We start from the raw sequence: 19,455 nt of genomic DNA on the forward strand, positions 1-19,455 counted from the left end.
TTAGCTATGATACAGAGAGAGGTCACAATAGACCAAATATGGTTGCAGTGGCATAAGGGATGCAAGATCCCTTGACCTCATAAGAAAAAAGTCAGGTCTATGCCCCGAAGTTCAGATAAGAGCTGCCGATGAATTTTTAGCAGAGCTCGTCCTGGACTGCGCGAACCTCATACCTTGTAAAAGAGGTAAGCTTGATTCAAGTTCTCGGGAGGCATGCGAAGTACTTCGAAGATTTGCGTCCTACACCTAATCTCTTCATTCCTCACAAAGTCAAACCACCACATGCCTAAAATTCTTCGCAGACACCTATTCTCAAAGCTAAGTACACGGCTGCTCTGGCCCCTTGTAAGGTAACATGTTTCACAGCCGTATAAGAGAATGGGAGCAATGCAGGCATTGAATAGGCGGCATTTGGTCTTCACCGAGTATAAATCCTATCTCCAGACAGCCTTTATAGTGTTGAATACCGTGCAGTCCTAAACCTCTCTCAGTTGCTTTTGAAGGCTGCCATTTTCAGTTATGTACACTCCCAAGTACTTGAAACTCTCAATCCTTTCGATGAGCTGGTTACTCAACGTCAAGTGTTGCTGGGCATCTAGGCATAAGCTGTTGCACAACACGTGGGTTTTGACAACATTTATTGTAAGCCCCATGAGCGTAGAATACCTATTCACCCTATCGACAATTAATTGAAGACTCTTGGCGGAGTCATCAATTACAACAGCATCATTTGCGTACTCTAGGTTGCATTTCTGACAGGGGAAGATGGTGATGTGTGTGAAGAAAAATCTTCCATTCTAGATTCCTGGATATAGCGATAAAACACAGATGAAGCAAATAAATGAACATTACTGATGCATCGTAAAAGAAAAGTATGATGGCTAGGGTACCATGAGGCGTAACTAGTACACTGCTAATATGTAGGAATTTCCTGATAATATTAATTTTAATCCTCGATTTTTAAATGAGTTTGGGTAAGGTTAAGGTACAAGCAATTGACCTAGAAAAGCGAAAGTAAATTTCATATCAATTTTAGTAGGCTAGTTTTTTCATAACACTCTCCTTATCATTCATCGTTCACTTTGTGTAATACCACTTAAAAAAACACTACCTCGTGACTACCAGTTTAGGAATAATCATTCCATCATCAGGTCAATTGTAAACCAAAAGGAAATAGTTACAGTCTGCCATTTATACAGAATGATAAGAAGAGTGTTATATAGGGTGACACAGAATAAAGGGAATTTTTGAAAATTTTAGTAATTTTACAACTCACATCAAAACATGCGATAAAAAATTGGATTCACAGCTTTGAAAAGACTAGATCTGACCTAAATAAGAAACCAACGACCGCAGATAGTGCAACAACTGAAGGAAAAGCCACATCACAAACTGGACGGCAATCAATGGAATTTGTGCAAGAGTGATTTCAAAATTTGGTCGCTAGATTTGTCTGTGATTTTTATTGTGAGGTTTTCTCAAGAGTAGTGTACACGACTTGACCAAGAAATCTGAATGAGTTAAAACAGAGAATTTAGTATGAAATCGATTATATGCCAGCTGAGATGTTGCAGCGGTCAATGGGAAATCTCAACATAGGATTTTACAGAATATATAGAATATAGAATACAGGAGGATAGCATTTAACATCTAAAGGACGTTATTAAAAATAAATTAATAAATTCATATATGTTTCTTAAATGGCAATTTCTGGGGCTTCAATAACTATGAATAAAATGTTTTTTCTTCTATTGCTTCTGATTTTATTAGATTGTCAAAAAGTTCCGGTTTTTTTGTGTCACCATAAAGCTAACAATGCTTTTAATATGAAAAATATAGTTTTTATTTTTAGTTAGCCAACATTTTTATTCAATTTTTCCCGCTGCGCGCATGCGCCATATCACGACACATCAGCTGGCGGCCGAAAAAATAAATAATTACAGCTGATCGCGCGCCACACGGGCGCATCGCGGAAACGTCAGGTTATCATCTCACGCTTCGTGATGCACGGTTAGGCGGTCTCAGTGATGGCTGCAAAAATATCACCTGCGAACCCCGTTCCATACCTTGTACAGCGAGAAAACGGAAACTTGCACTCGATTAAAACAAAACTATTTGACGAACGTCTGCGGGTCGCTAAGAACTTGTTTAAAAAAGATTTGGTCTGCCACTATGGGTGTGTAAATGCCATCGAATTTTCAGACGATGGACAGCTTCTTCTGTCAGGTACGTGTCGACAGAATTAATTATAAAATAGTAGTTGTCTTCTTAATTTACATGCGCATTCGAATTTGCGTCTAATTAAGCTATATTTAGTTATTTCAAAAATGGCATGTGCGTTTGTCAAAAATTATCGTCTATGTAATTCAATATTGAACAATGTTTTGATACTTTTGTTTACTTTGATCATTTTCATTTAATTATAAATTAGAGAAATAATTTTTGTTGTTATTTGCTATTATTGATTAAATGAGCTTATTCCATTAATTATTTAATTGTAACGCAAAAAATACAGTTACTTAATAAATAAATCGATACAAATATCAATCTTTATTATATGTTTATATTTAAATGCTAGATTTCGTATGATCGTTTTGACACAAAATGTATCATAAATTTAAACAAAAATAATCACCCAATTTGTTTTTCTGGAAAGTTCTATAATTTCAGACTACATAAAATTATTTCCATATGGAATAGTCACCTTTTTTTAAATAATTGATTTCTAAAATATAAAGTAATATTACTGCATGCATTTAAAATATCACACGGTTTACACCGGAGATACTTATTACTGGAGATGAAAATTTTATCTTAAGGTGCTTTTGTTTTCACAGCATTCAAATATGGTGTAAAATAAATTGAGACAAATAAAATTCATTATTATTAAAATATGCAGATAGTACTGTCACATAACTCTTCTTTGTACACATCAGCTGCCATAAACCAAAATAAAACAAGTACCTAACATAATGGGTATTTAAAAGGAAATATCTTATACTTGATGATTTAAAAAATTCACTCAACAACAATGTAATATGTGATATATACCTCCGAATAATGAATTTCTATATATGTAGGTACTCTCCTAATAACAAATAATTTTTGAAAATAGAAGTTAAAAGATATTCTTCATGATTTTTCCTTCTATGTAACCATCACTTTACAAAGTGTTTGCTGTGATTCGATCAGTACATACTAATTTAGAATTTTAGCTAATGGATACAAAAAATATATCTTCAGTAGGACATCAATAAATTAGATACTGTTATTTTATTCTACATCAATAAATAATTCGTTGTTAAAAAAAATTATAGTTACAATTCATATTTAAAAATTCCATATGATTTTTATATTTCATTGTCAATTAACTGTCATTTCAGTTTACTCCAGGAATTTAAATAAAACCATGCAATTTTTACATAAACGAGAAAATATTGAAGCGTGCAGTGCTGCAAAATATCTTAGACTATATTCCTAGTATATTCATATGTATGTAATTCTATTTAATACTAAAAATATTTTTTATTACAAATTTTCTATATAACAAACTTTTTGCTGTGATTTACTTCGTAATATAAAAGTTTAACCATATTTTATTCTTAATAATTTATTTTTTAAATTTGTCCATAAAATTGGATAAATGCAGTATTTTTGCTCAAGTACCTTAACCCTGTAATTAGAAAAAAAAATCAACAAGATTTTTTTCAAAGAGTATTGTGAATACTTACTTGGTTTTGCTTGGTGTTGCCAAGGTATTCATAATGTTTAAAATGATTATCTGCAAATTGGCATATACAGTGGCCTTAAGAATTCTCGGAGTGACAAATGATTTGGACTACAAACAAAACCCAACGATAAAGTTCTTCAATTTGGATCAATTTGTAACCCAAAATTGTAAATCCATTTATTTGCCGGGATTTTTGGTTTTCCCGGGAGTTCATAACTTGATGTTCCAATCTCCAATGTCTGCCGGGAATGGTAGACATTAGAAATTGGAACATCACTAAGGACGGGAAAGGTATTTCCACCCATTCGATTGATGCATAAGGACAGGAAGTGTATTTTTACCTTCTGCGCCGGCCTCATTTCAAAGTCAGAAATGAAGGAAATATTTAAAGGTTTTATATGAATATATGTACCAATCTTTTTGTTAAAGTCTAAACTATATGCACACAATTATCAAATCCCGTCGCCGGCGGCCGCAGGCAAAAAAAAACAACTGTCGGAAATGTGTTAATATTTTTATTTTGTACTGAATTCGAACTGGTGGTTGATATGTATTGAATAATATAATATAATAATATAATATCCATGGTATCTTATCTTATTCATGACCAGGTGGAGATGACAGGAGGGTCATTTTATGGAAGTTTGGGGAGACTCTGCTGGAGCACGGCCAGCCGGAGTCCATGGCCGGCCAGCACCTCTCCAACGTGTTCTGTCTCGCAATCACTCCCGATAACTCCAGGATATACTCCGGAGGCAATGACGACCAGGTCATCGTGCACGACACAGAAACGTGAGACCCGTACTACTACTTAATGCGAGAATACACTAGAACCTTCAAACAGTTGGGGTCAACTGCTTGATGCTGCCGCGGTTAGGCATTCTAAAGTTTCTATTTAAAAATCTCATCACACACACTCTGCCACAAATCAACTGCGGCTGTTGATTAAATGCTTAAAATTCCAATCCCAAACTAGATTTTCGTATTGAAACTGCAAATACCCATCTTCTTCTGTGGTCTCAATCTTGTGGATTGGTTTGCAGCAAAAAATTACACCTCCTTCACCATTCCGGTCCATCATGCGCCGCCTTCTTCAGCTTTTCATACGTTGAACAGCCCATATCCTCATGCAATTCGCAAAGATATCTGCGGCGTGGGCATCCTCTGGCGTTACTTTCTTGTTTTTTTTTTTTTTTAAATCAGAAATTATTGTGTTTTTATTATTGACACAAATATTTCAATTTCATACTATTTCTGTGAGCCTAGCGGCTTATTAGAAATAGGTATCAAATTGTGGTAGAGTGCGTTCGAACCAAGAAACTCTGACTTAAGAGTCCGCGACACTAACCACGGGATCACAACCCGACACTTCCCTTGATCATTCCTTCTGTCACCAGGTGCGGGAAACCCTCCTGTTGCAATACGTGACCAATCCATTTGACGCGTCTCTCTGAGATAGTCGCAAAATCTCACTCGCGACTATCTTGGAGAAACCCATCTGTGCCAGATTTCAGTTATTGCCCCTGACTGTTTTAGATCGCTAATAAATTCCCACACTCAGGCTCCTTAATACTACACTCAAACACACACTCTGCCTCAAATCAACTGCACTGTCGATTATATTATCGAAATTCCAGTGTGCGCTGAATAATTTTTTTGTATTGAAACTGAAAATACCCATCGACCCTGACTACTTAAAATTGATTTTGTATTCCCACACTTACGCCTCATGGTACATTTAAATATCGAGATATTAAATAACCACGAAAATCAAGAGAGAAATTTAGAGGTATCAAACAAGATATTGTCCGCCTCCGTAGTGTAATGGTCAGCACGCTCGGCTACCGTTCTGGAGGTCCCGGGTTCGATTCCCAGGGGGGGTCAAATAAATATAAGTGATTTTTTCACTGTAATATTTATTCAATATTACCCTGGACTGGTACCTGAAGCGGAGGGCTGATCACCTTTCCTTCATGTGTAAACGATCGAGATAACATTGCGTTTGTATGAAGCAGTGCCCTATGCACCATTGGGGTGCGGATAAGGGTTTTATTTATTATTATTAAACAAGATATTTATTTATTGTTTCAGCATTTACTTTGTGATAAGACATGTTAAAATTATTCAAGAAAACACTTTTTTTATCACTTGAGTTTATTTATGACCGCTAGTTTCGGAAGCTAAGCTTCCATCTTCAGCTCTAAATGTAAACTAAAACATAATTAATAATAAACTGTTCTATAAATAAGGAGAAGGGTAAGTTAGAGGGAGGGAGGGTTAGTCAAGAGGGCGGAGTTTGAAAATAAAGGAAAAATAAACTAGTTTGAAACTAGCAGTCATAAATAAACTTAAGTGCTAAAAAGTGTTTTATGTAATAATTTGTAATAAATAAAGTTAGTAATAAATAAAATAACTCAATGTTATAAATAAAGTTATTCATTCAATGTTTTATTTTTTTATTCGGAAAACTCTCACTGTCCGGTTGATGATTATTTGAGATTTCATATTTACAGAAAGGGCATAGTGGAACTGCTTCCTCATCAGAAGGCAGTGTGCGGAGTGTCAGTAGATCCGTATGACCCCCGTAGTATTGCCACAGCTGGGAACGATGGTCGGCTGTTAATATTCGACACTAGGCAGTCAGTTAATGGTAAAGTTGCCAGTCAATATATGTATCAAAATTATCATTAATAAATTGTAGCACTTAGTGAATTAATAGGTACTTGATAAAATAACCTGTTTTAAATTATAAGAAATAATGTAAACACACACAAACAAGAAAATACAAGTCACCGCTATGCATGAAAATATGCACTGTATTGTATGTGTAATGGCTCATTTATGTATTTTGCATAAATTTATAACTCTTATCATGTAAATAATAATGAATTGTAGCGTAATCTTTGATTTGATAGTTACTTAAATAACAGTAACAGATCTAAAATTACATTTTTTTTAAATTAAATGACCCATGTGACATGTTTTTGCTCACAATCAATCTTCATCTTTTATGACCTTATTATAGAAAGCTAAAACCTGAAAATCAATACTTATTTGTAGACTTTTTTGCACTTTACTCAAAAGTTCTTAACACTATGATGTCCTGTGAAACTGTCATGCAAATGCTGGCGACACCAAGTTGGTGTCAAAATTATCAAGTTGCCTAAACTATCCAACACCATACGACAATATCTTGTTATGTACATAGTAAAACTCGACAATTATGATCTGTGGAAAACCTGTAAAACCCCCGGGAACAAGCAAAATGATCTGAATCATTCATATCGGTGCCAAACAAAAGAATTCTGATTGGACTAGAACACAGCATAGTATTAATATTAATTGTGTACATATGTACACACTTGCTTCTACTGAACTTTAGAATCTGTAAAAATCCCACAATAATGAAGCATATTTGCATTGCAGAATCCTTGGTGCTGTCCCGCAGTCGAAGAGCTTTCCACGCCGTGGTGTTCCACCCCTCACAGTCCAAGTTCCTGGCGGCTGCAAGTGCTCAGGATGGGACTACCCTCTGGGACCTTAGAAAACCTAAATAGTTAGCCCCTATTTTATTACCATTCAAATTGATATATTTTCTACTATACATATATCTGAATTAATTATAACCTTACTTAATTAACTGGTTTGCTTTCTGAGAAAGAGGATTTAGGCTGTTTTTAATACAATCTGCAAGTTTTATTTAATTTCTTTTGAAAATTTACAAGGAGTAATAATTTCTGTAGGATTTCAAGTTTTTTGCTACGCACATCATGAATCTGGAGATTTTTTTTTTGTATACATTTAAATCACAATTTATACACATTTAGAACTTTTTTTTTTCAGAGACCCACCAAGCCACCTTGTGTGTCTTGTCGGTGGAGTTTTTTTTAAATAATTTTTTTATTGTTTTTAACGATTTTAACCTAATATAGACACAAAAAAAAAGAAAAAAATGAAGAATATAAACATTTTACAATTTTCATAAAATTAGCTCTTGATCATTTACCCATTCCTTTATTTTGCTTTTGTTCCATATTTTATTTTGACCTCTAACATCCGTCGGCAACAAATTAAAAATGATGACCAACATGTCATTGTGACGATATTGAATTCTCATTGTGGCAAATGGAATTGTTCATCTTACTGGGTTAACGGGACAACCCTCGCCTTAATGAAATATGCCCAAATTTAGGTATGAAAATAAATGACAATATCTAGAAATATTCACCTAGTATTACAGACAATTAACATTAAATAAGATTATTTTGACACATTTAAACTAATAATAAAGTAAATTAAAATGTTATTCACATTTTTTGGCTTTCTTAGCAGAGCTCACATATTACCATATATCTTATTATGTTTATATCTCTAATAATTGAAGACAGACTTTCTTGAAGTTTGCGAGTTTAAGGTTGAGGTTTGAATGCAAAAGACACTCATCTTTGTGCACTTTCAGCCCTGTGATTCGTTACGGCGGTGCGACGGGCGTCTCGCACAACTGCATGTCGGTGCGCTTCAACTCGCGGGGGACACAGCTGCTAGCGCTGCGGCGGCGCCTCCCCCCCGTGCTGTACGCCACGACGGCCCCCGAGCCCCGCGCCCACTTCTACCACCCCGACTACTACAACTCATGCACCATGAAGAGCTGCTGCTTTGCCGGGGATAAAGACCAGTTCGTACTCAGCGGCTCGGATGACTTCAACCTCTACATGTGGAGAATACCTGATGACGAAGGTGCCCTTATAAATTCCTAGAGACACATTAGCAGTGTGAAACTTAGGTAGGCTTGTATGAGTACTGGTGTGCAACTCACTCAAGTTGCACACCCTTACTGGAATGAAAACATGGACATTGTTTCCGTTCTCTATTTTATCTCCGCCTCCGTAGTGTAATGGTCGGCACGCTCAGCTACCGTTCTGGAGGTCCCGGGTTCGATTCCCAGGGGGGGTCAAATAAATATAAGTGATTTCTCACTGTAATATTTATTTAATATTACCCTGGACTGGTACCTGAAGCGGAGGGCTGATCCCCTTTCCTTCTCGTGTAAACGACAAAGATAACACTGTGTTTATATGAAGCAGTGCCCTATGCACCATTGGGGTGCGGATAAGGATTTTATTATTTTATTTATTATTATTTCACCTCCATTTTCCTTCTATTATAACTCTATAACGCTCTGCTTTATCCTTATGCTAATGTGCGTGTTTTTGACATCAAGTTTGTTTTTTCTAGGTGTTTGGGTGGATGAGACACATATGGTGCTATATGGACATAGGTCCATAGTGAATCAAGTCCGGTACAATCCGCAGTACTGCGTCATAGCTTCCTCTGGCGTTGAGAAAATAATTAAGGTAATAGTCATGATTTCATTATTTCTATATCCGACAGGTGTGAGTAACAACACCGAGATAAAGCATGTCAGGTGTTAGATCTACTCTATTTTTCTCTATGCTGAAAAATGCTATTTACACTAAAGATAAAGTGCACGCTCCGAATTCCATGGGCAGCTAGATGCACCAACGAGTCCATTCATCAGTAGTTACACTTGAATGGCAGCAAGCACTTTAGTGGTCGGAGCGCTACGTGCAGCGCAGTCAAGGGATAATTGGAGAAGATTCATTGCTTTGACAAGAACATAACTCTAAGTAATGAGGACTAAGACTGAAAAAAGAAGAATATCCGACATAGAAATAATAATTTAATATGACATATTATGTAGTACATTTTACTGTTGTTGTTGTAGACTTGGTCCCCAATGGAAATTCCCGGAACTTACGGAGATCTGCTGGAAGAACAGTTTGGGAATGAGAACCCTCGAGCCGTCTTCTCTCACGAGGAATATGTGTCTTTAGTCTACAGTACAGGACAGGTTTGTCACTTTCTTTATAGTGTACAACAAATAACAATTTATTTAACCCTAATGCTTAATGGGAACTCCATTGCTTCTTTGTTACAATACAACTCTCTTTTTGAAGTCGTGGCGGGGGCAGTTAATTCAGACTTTCATCAAGGAATTTGTTTATACATTAATTATTACATCGGATAATTGATAGTTATTTCTTCTTGTGAATTGTAAATTGATTGATTCATTTATAAATTGCAGAAGGAAGTCACTGACGTTTCGGCTGTCCAAACTCAAAACACAGTAAGAGACATTTTTTTGTAGTATGTTTTTTTTGCGTTTTTGGACTAAGTAGATTCTACTTAGTCCAAAAATGCAAAAAAACGTGCTACAAAAAAAATGTCCCTTACTATGTTTTAAGTTTGGATAGCCGATTTGTCCTATGAGTAGTCCGGTGTATGAAAGAATTTCTAGAAGAAATTTGAATTCATGTAGTTTGGTGATGAAATTAGGTGCGGGAACACCTAATTTAATTTTCTTACTTTTGTTAATATTTTTAGTTTCTTATTTTCTTCAATGTTTCCAAGTGTGTTATTGCAGAACAGGTTATTCCGTTTCCAGTACATATCGCACAACTACACGGACCAGTCGACCAGCGAGGACCCGCGCATGATGGCCTTCTTCGACTCACTCGTCCAGCGCGAGATCGAGGGCTGGTCGGCCGAGGACACGGACTCGGGCAGCGGGGGCGCGTCCCCGGGGCCGCGTGCGTCGCGCGGGCGCCGCAAGCCCCCGCGCGACGAGGACAGCGACAGCGACCGCCTGCTGGCCGACTTCCTGCCGCTGCCGCCCAAGAGGGCCACCACGGGCCGCACGCGCTACCAGAACCGCATCGCGCGCCTCATCGCCACCCGCCAGTCCAAGCTGCTCCACCTGGCCAGGAAGAGAGCCGGCCCCGGGTATCGTACATCGATTCATCTTTTAAAATAGAATATCTATTGAGGTTTACAACATTTTGAGTGTGTCCAAATACTTGTTCACAAAATCTGGATTATCTCCAATTACAGGAGTTGTTTTCATATTTTAGATTTTGTGAGCAAGTATTTGGACACACTCAAAATGTTGTAAATAAATTATCTGGTCAATTATAAGCTTAAATAAAAATGAAAACGGTATTTTCTGGCGTTTCTCATGTGTGTGATTGTAATCCAGGATTCGGACCTCACATACTAATATAAGAGTTTCTGCTTAGTAAAAAGCTTCTTTACATCTCACCAATAGATGTCTCTAGTGAAGTTCTAGTGATTCAAGAACAAGGTTTCTAAATTGGTTCATATATATAGAACTTCCAAGAATTTGAGTAGTGTGGTTGTCAATAATGGGTAGAATTGGTGTATGTTACGTGTGTGTAAAGTAATCACTTTAACCAGCCTATGATGGTCGTCAGCCCCGTAAATGCCCAGACTTTCATATTCTTCTTCATCTTTGATGAGATGTCAAAAAATCTATCGAGGTTCATGATTGAATGACATTCTTCTTCTTCATAAGCCCTCTGACCTCCACTGCTGGATAAGGATAGGCCTCTTTCCCTTCTTTCCATTTCCTCCGGTTGGTTGCTACTTGCAGCTAGTTTTTACCCCCCACAGCGACTATGTCTTTGGAACCATCTCTTTTGGGGTTTTCCAATACCTCTTTTGTTCTCCCAAGGTCTCCGTTGCTAAATTCTTGGGGTCCATCTTGTAGGGTCCTGTCTTGCAATATGTCCTGCCTATCGCCATTCGAGTTTTGCCACACGATCCATGATATCTTCTACTTTGGTTCTTTTCCTGGTATCTTGATTTTTTATTTTATCCTTCAGGCTAAAACCAAGCATGGATTTTTCCATGGGTCGCTGTGTGCACTTGAGTTTCTTTGCATTTCTCTTTGTCAGAGCCATAGTCTCTAGTGCATATGTGTTCACTGGCATTATGCAGGATTCGTACACTTTTCTTTTAACTGAATCGCAAATTAATTTTAGTGATTTTACACTGTAATATTTACTTCATATTACCCTGGACTAGTCCCTGAAGCGTAGGAGTTATCACCTTGCCTTCATATAAGTAAAGTCAAGATAACACTGCGTCAATACAATGCATTACCCTATGCATCATTGGGTTAGAAGAAGAAGAAAATCCATGTGAATAAAATCTATTGACTGCAAAACTGGCATTGCGGATTAGATTCTCACCAATTGAAAAATGAATTCAAGATTTTTTTTTCAATTGGTCTGGGTGTTTGCGATATATTTTTCACATTTACCTTCCCTATTCACACTATCCTACCAGCAGAAAAGCCTCTAAAATAGAAGCTTTGTGGGTTAATCCTTAAAAAAAAAAAAACAAAAAAATGTATGCTTTTCTAAATCTATGTGTCTCTCCTTTAGTACCAGAAGATTGACCAAAGTCCCACAGGCTTCCACTTCGGCGGGCAGCTCGAGCCGCATGCGCTGCACGCGCTCCAGCACGCGCAGGGCAGCCTTCCGCGGCACCCTGACCCCGCCCCCCGACCCGCCCTCCTCCAGCGGGGGGGACTCCGACTCGCCCCCGCACCACACGCACCACCTGCACCACCGCCAGGCCAGCAAGGTACTCACCTGATCTGACCTGCTGCTCAACTTACTCGCTTCAGCCTTCTTCTTGTGTCCCGCATTGAACAAAGGCCTCTCTCTTGCACTTCCACAGTTCTCTGTTGGATGCGACTCTCTTCCAGTGCAGGCCCGCCACTTTTTTTAATGTCATCGGACCATCTTGTCTGGAGCCTACTCATGATTCTAAGCCTTTTTTCAAGCACCTTTTTCGTCCATCTATCCTTAGACATGTGACCTGCCCAGTTCCGCGATTCTTTGAGCCACAAATCGGCTGTCCAAACTTGAAACACAGTAAAGGACATCATTTTGTAGTAGGTTTTTTTTTGCATTTTTGGGCTAAGTAGAATCTACTTAGTCCAAAAATCCAAAAAAACATACTACAAAAAGATGTCCCTTACTGTGTTTTAAGTTTGGACAGCCGAGATGTTACCTTTAATCTTTTCTCTTATCCCAACATTAGGTTTTCGGTCCCTCCATCCATTATATTATTGTCTGTCTGACTTATTGTCTACTGTCACAGGCATGCTACTTCGCATGTAAATTCGTTTTATGAATTTATGCTATTGCAGACAGGCGCTATGGCGTAGACGCAGACGCTGGACTACAAACTGGCGCTGCAAATTCAATTCCCACCAGTTGTACTCAAGATTTATCCTCAATTAGTCTAAGAGGTTGTGATGTATTTTTGGCATTCACCTTCCTCAACCTCTCATATATATAAACAAAAATATATATATAGCGTTATTTCATAAAATATAGTTGTCTCTCTATATAAACATGACGATGCTCAGTCCTTTGAATATCACGATAATCTACTGTATAGTGATTTTGTTATAGAATGTTCCATTTATTTTCAGATGTCCAGATCAAATAGAAGAAGGATGCACATGCCAAGAAGTCACGAGAGAAAAAATAAGTCCCTAACATATCGAGGCAAGGGGCGCATGACCAGAAAAGGTGATAATGTTATACTTGTATATCAAATATTGAAACTTTAATGCATTGAATTGAATATGTATAATATGTTAATATATTGTCGTATACATTCAGGTGTCCTGGGGAATGCACTATCGAGCAATCATTTGGACGACTCCACTTTCAGTGATGAAAGTTTAGCCATTCCTAGTACAAGCACAGGTATGGGAATACATTAATCGATGAATATATTAGATTAGTTAAAGCTTGTCAATTGGAAATTAAAGAAATCAAAATTCAAACATATTTCAGAATTTAAATTGCAGGGCGATGTTTTCAAACTAATTCGTATTTTTGTTAACAAAATAACGAAAGCAATGAATTTTAATGATATTAGAAATTTTGTTTATTAATATTTTATGTTTTTTGTTCGTAATTTCATTTTTGACAGGCGCCGTGGTATAGATAGGTAGATGCTTGACTGCGAAACTGGCATTGCGGGTAGGATTCCCGCCAATTACAAAATAAATCCTCATTTGGAAACATAATGTTAATTGAAGAACTTTACACCGGCTCTAATGGAAATAAATATTTTTTTACTATTTTCCAGGAATCAGGAGTCATCACAGTGCACCATTATTCCGCATTGCCGAAATAGATTCAGATGACGACCAATCGGTGGAAAGTCGTTCCAATGGCAACGACTCGATTGACCTTCCTCTCGTCAACATTATTCCAACACCCATTAATGGTTCTCACGACGATTTCAAACTCAACATCCCGCGTAGAAACAACCAAAATACGACCCTGAGATTCGGCAACGAGAACAGCAGCCATCAGTCCAACCTGCAAGAGTGGCAGCGAGATAATAGACTGACTTCGTACACCCCCACATTAGCTAGACTTAGAAATGAAACTAACGAAAGCGAGGTCGAAAGCAGTTGTAGTACCGCCGAAGAAATTCCCACTCCGGTTAAAAAGAAAGCTACCCATTCTGAAGCGGCTACGCCCGACAGCGGTATACACACTGGAGGTCCGAGTGGCAGTTCAACTCGTAGAGGCAATACCAACAATGACAACTCGGATGATCCCGATTGGCTCGTAACCAAGCATAGACAAAAAGTAAAAAGGGCGCGACGAAATTATAGAACTCACATAGGCGATTCTGATTCCACCTAGTCTAGTCATACACTCAATATCGGTAATGTGCGATATTGGCAAGTGCAATATAAAAATGTTGACCGGCAAGCCGGGCTTGACAGTGGTTAATTTCATTTCCAAACTATCGTTTTCTGATATGTTTTGTTTCCACATATAAAGTTTTGATTCTTCACTATGATATGCTTTGTAAGTATACATATTTTAAAGAATTTTATAGTATTTTTGTGTCAATTGCACAATTTTGCAAACTGAATACCAAAAAGTTGTGTTTACTGTGCCAATAGTAACATTGTTTTTTTTTCTTTTGCTCAAGAACAGTAATATTTGTATATTCACGAAAATAAATGTTTATATTTTGTATTTATACATATCTATATATAAGTGGCAGTGGCGCTCAGTTTTTAAGGAAGAAGTATCATTAATAGTGTTTTTATTTATTTTATGCAAAATTTTACGTTGTTTTAATTTTAATACATTTATGTCCCTTTCCATATTTTTTTATTGGTAAAATGGGCCTCATCACTGTATTAAATGTTTAGCTTTTTGATATCACCTGGTAAATATGTAAATAAATCAAATTTATTATATAATCGGTGAAATACAAAATATGACTGAAATCAAAGTGTATTTTACTGCACATTCCCAAGGATTCCATCATACTTTATTTATTTCACAAAGATTTGGGTAGTTTCGACACATTGATAGGGTGTTTTCTATTTATGTTATTTCATATAAATAAATAAAGCGTTATATAAATAACTACAAAAAAAATTCATGCATTTTCATTTTGATTGTACAAAAACCCATAAAAATATACATATTTTAAAATCACCTGTAGATATACCCGTTCAAAATATATATTGTCCGCCTCTGTCGTATAATGGTTAGCGTATTAAGCTATCGTGTTGGAGGTCCCGGGTTTGATTCTCAGGAGGGGGTGAAAATAAATATTAGTGATTCTCACTCTAATATTTACTTAATATTACCCTGGAGTGATCACCTTGCCTTCATGTAAGCAATGATTATGATAACACTGCGTCAATATGATGCAGTGCCCTATGCACCATTGGATGTGGATAAGGGTTATAAGAAGGAAGACATTATAATTCAAAGGAGTTTAATGAATGATCTTACAAATAGTGGTTGCTGAAAACTGCAAGACATATAAAAATATACATATTGAACCGTTAACAATAATATTTATGTAGGTATATTTAGAACTATAAAACATGCTTTATTTTTTATTAAATTTTACTTAAGGCAGATGTATACATGTTTCTGGTGTTTCATCTAAGAAAAATAAGGCAAAGATATCATTATAGAAGTCGGGATAGTACTGGCACGCTCTGTTGCAATCCGGCATCCAATTTACTTCCAGCAGTTTTGGTTGAATTACATCATCTCCCTTACTATCCTTCTCCCAAGCCAGCATTATATCCGCCGCGTACAAAGCTCTGGATTGGCGATTGGCAGCTATTCCGCAAGGGGGTGGCTTTTCCACAGCACACTCAAATAATTCCTTAATCATGCTAAATATATCTGTCTCCACTCTTTCCCACTCGTAATCTGGATATTGCTTGGACCACTCTAAGATATAATCTGCGCAGAGCATTTTACATAAGTTTTCCGGACTGTTATAATTCATTACGGTGAAATGCTGTTCATACACATCAAAATTATCCAATGCAAAAGGTCTGTTGGCAAATCTCAGAAAGAAATTCTTGTAGACATACACATTGAGAGGTTCGACGCTTTTTAGTAAGATAACATACCTGATATCAAATTTTACTTTGCCGCTACACTCCGGCCTGAAGAATAAAATAGGTTTTTCTATGTATTTCTGTATGATTTTAGGTCCTGTCGGTGGAAGTCTAACTATGAAATCTAGATTTTTAGTAATGTGCGTATCGAGACTCCTTGCCAGATTAAACGGTTTGCATATCCAATAGTTATCTAGACCCCTTAATTCCCGTTGGTGATAGTAAGCGACAAACTTAACAAGCTCTGTTTTTAAATTGAAAGTAGTCGGCAGCCATCTGGGATACGTTTCAAGTGTCTTATTATTTACTTGCGCTTTCGCTTTCCTCCTTGCCACGATACTTAACAGGTCTTTTATTGTCAGCACATACTCGTACGGAAATTGGTTGACATATTTGTGTGGAGCCAATTCACTCAACTCTTTGTAGGTTTTGAAATGATTTACAAACCAGAGTACATCAGCGGGACCTTCTTCTTCTACAATTTGGAATTCGGGTCGAGTGAGGTTCTCATTGATCCTCTCATATTGAGAGAAAACCTTTATAGTTTTCGTTGGGCCTCTTGCCTCTAGTTCTGTAATATTTGTAGGTAACGTTTCTGCGATATGGCCGCTAGAAAAATAGTCGGGGCTCGGCTCCGACTGGGTAAAATCTGCATCAAAGTGATCGTACTCTTTCCAAGGAATTAGCATCGCGTCTCTATACTCCGAGTCATAATTTCCTTCTATAAAGTTTCTGTATACAGTCCCATTTTCTTCTACATTTTTAATAGGGAAGAGCAGAGTGTATGTTACTTGTTCCGGCATATGGATAAATGGCACCATCCTGAAATTCGGCTGGTCAGAATGCTGTATGGCTGATCCCAGCTCGTCCATTATATACCAGATAGGAACTCTATCTTCTGCGGAGATATCTCTAGCATTGATAGCGTAGGACTGGGCATATTTCCATACTTTATCATAAACCATGTCTACTTTTTCGGTTCTATCGCCCTCTCCATCTATTCCCATTAACCCGCACATCCTCTCCAATAATCCCGGAGCTTGTCCTACGAGTAGTTGCCGGCGCACCTGGTGGGCTCTGAACGTCCAAGCGTGATCTATCAGATAAATATGAGTAGGATCGTCTTTTTTCAAACCTCCTTCGCGTGACACCTGCACGGTCCATGTTGAATCGTAAGCTTCCTTCACAGTATCTTCGTAATCAATCAACAGTAATGAAAATGTTTCACCGGCATCAAAAACTTGGTTGGTTAGTTTTTTGTTGAGTATTGGCCAAAAATGTTGCGGTACACCTGATAACTCTAATTGGGGTTGATGGACAGACAAAAAAGAATTTAAAGCCGGAATACCGTCCATTTTTATGACTTTCGATTATATTTAAAAGTTTTCAAATCTTTCACCGGCTGTCAAAGATTTTTTTTTAAAGACTTGCAACTTAAATTTTATATGTCAAAAACCATATGTATGTGTTCCATAGCCAGTAATGAAAAATGATCTATTGTTTATGGAAACATACTTAAGCAGGTACTTACCTTCGGAATCATTAAAAAATCAAAAAATTGTTGTATTTTAAAACAATTTTTTAAAAAATTGTAAAACACAAAATAAAAATCTTATTTATTATTTTGGCATTCACTTTGTAATAAGACATGATTAAATAATTATAAGCAAAACACTTATTTTTATCATTAATACTCAAGTGGTAAGGAAAAAAGTGTTTTATTTATTATTGGAAGCATGTTTTTTTAAATATAGGAATTTTGATAAAAGACAATTTTGCATATTCCAAACTAACTAACTAACATACCATCACACCGCTTCCATGAGCCTGATCCCAGATGGAGTGGAAGCAGGTTTTTTTTTTTTTTTGAATTACCTAACGTCCAAGTGACTCTGAAATCTAGCTACGGCTTATGCAACACCGTTTGTCATGTCCCTACTCAGGCTTCAACTTTAAAAGTTTCATAGCCTATGCCTACTGTGAGTGGATTTACTCTTTATGTTTAAAGTTACTATAATTTCATGTAATTCATGAGTGAAAATTCTAGGCAAAAACACTCGCTATCTCGCTAGAGGCATGAGTTTATACATTTCAATGATTCTAAGTTAGCAGTGAAGTTACTTAGGTGTATGATTTTAATTCTTGATTTTACTCAGGTAGTGAATTTACTTGTTTATTCTTATATCTATGTGTATACTTACATTTCTACCTAATACTTACATTGCGCCTAGGAAGGCAACCTGCTTAACTTAATATTACACTTATCTAACTTATGATTAAGTAGCGTCTGTGTGTGAGTGGAAGCAGGTGGCCTACTTCGAGGATTTATGTACCCACCCATTATTAACTGATCTTCTCATTTTCAAATGGATCAATGATTTTTCGTTATTGTTTTTTAATAAATTTATTTACAATGTTATGAGATAACAGAATATATCTTTATCACAAAAAAATAATCTACGCCACCATTTCAGACATTTTCTTGATGGTATACCTATTGTTTATATCGCCGCTGCGGCGCCACCAGAGTTAGTCTCCTATGTCGCCGTGACGGCGACAACAGAGTACAAAGGGTTAAAGGGTCTGACACAAGGTTACATTAAAAATAATAAATATATAAAGAAAAAAAATGTTTTTGGTAAGATATAATTAGAAATAATCAGATAGTATGAAAATACTTAATGCATTTCTGCAAAAATATTCTAGAAACAGACGTTTTACATCAGATATGTTAGTAACTGTCAGGACGTTTTAACTTTTTTACTGAGCGGATCGGCGTCATCATCTTCACTGTCTTCGCCACCTGAAATTTGAATTATTATTATTAGACGATTATATTGATTATTGAATTACTTTTAACTTATTTTAATTAGGTTTAAATTACCATTATCGACCATCGCCATTTCCATCTTTTCTTCATTACTGATAATGTTAATTATAGCAGTTAATGCCGAGTTTGTTTTCTGTTGTACATCTTTTATCGCTTCTAGTATGTTAGCCTTCGATGATATTTCCAATAATTTAGTGGAATTTTTCAAAATAGTTACATTTACACCTTCCATTGTTTACATTCGTTTTGGGGTTATATTTTAATATCAGACAAACATATACGTAAAGCGATTATGTTTTAACAACTAAACACGATATTCAATTTTGATCGAATTAGAAATACAACCGAACACAGTATGATATGTAATATTATATTTATAAGAACTGTCTACAAATCTCAACGTGAAGCCGAAAGATAAACGTCAAATGTCATATTATATATACAGTAAGGAAGAAAGCATAGATATCGTCGACAAAATTAAACTAAGGCTAAAAAATAACTTAAATTGTGTACGTTAAATTAGCCTTTAAAACTTATTTAGTTAAGCTATATTTTTCAACAAATAAAAAAAATCATTACCTGAATTAT

General features: G+C 36.5%; 2 protein-coding genes and 1 long non-coding RNA gene across 4 annotated transcripts; 1 reads left to right on the forward strand and 2 right to left on the reverse strand.

Annotated features, from left to right (window-relative positions):
- The first annotated feature begins 1,930 nt into the window (after positions 1-1,930).
- On the forward strand, positions 1,931-15,048 carry LOC148304132 (uncharacterized). Of its 2 annotated transcripts, none has more exons than XM_088268785.1 (12): positions 1,931-2,226; positions 4,342-4,522; positions 6,244-6,380; positions 7,157-7,286; positions 8,190-8,467; positions 8,966-9,084; positions 9,477-9,602; positions 10,197-10,534; positions 11,998-12,199; positions 13,059-13,158; positions 13,252-13,338; positions 13,727-15,048. In XM_088268785.1, exons 1-12 carry the CDS (start codon positions 2,028-2,030, stop codon positions 14,293-14,295), a joined length of 2,466 nt encoding a protein of 821 aa, XP_088124911.1. In that variant the 5' UTR covers positions 1,931-2,027; the 3' UTR covers positions 14,296-15,048. The 2 variants fall into 2 exon arrangements, with proteins under 2 accessions (XP_088124911.1, XP_088124913.1); XM_088268787.1 differs by lacking the exon at positions 1,931-2,226 and adding an exon at positions 3,375-3,492.
- A 335-nt stretch (positions 15,049-15,383) lies between these two features.
- On the reverse strand, positions 15,384-17,487 carry TTLL12 (Tubulin tyrosine ligase-like 12). The gene has a single exon (XM_088268767.1). It carries the CDS (start codon positions 17,390-17,392, stop codon positions 15,533-15,535), a length of 1,860 nt encoding a protein of 619 aa, XP_088124893.1. The 5' UTR covers positions 17,393-17,487; the 3' UTR covers positions 15,384-15,532.
- Positions 17,488-18,665: 1,178 nt separating this feature from the next.
- LOC148304134 (uncharacterized) lies at positions 18,666-19,308 on the reverse strand. The gene is made up of 2 exons (XR_015838385.1): positions 18,922-19,308; positions 18,666-18,840 (listed from the first exon to the last, which is right to left on the reverse strand). It is a non-coding gene; the product is annotated as an uncharacterized LOC148304134 (long non-coding RNA).
- Positions 19,309-19,455: the final 147 nt, after the last annotated feature.

This window comes from Brachycentrus maculatus, unplaced genomic scaffold, assembly GCF_059751285.1.
Source record: "Brachycentrus maculatus isolate JH-2025_06_01 unplaced genomic scaffold, ASM5975128v1 h1tg000328l, whole genome shotgun sequence".
Taxonomy (NCBI): Eukaryota; Metazoa; Arthropoda; class Insecta; order Trichoptera; family Brachycentridae; genus Brachycentrus; species Brachycentrus maculatus.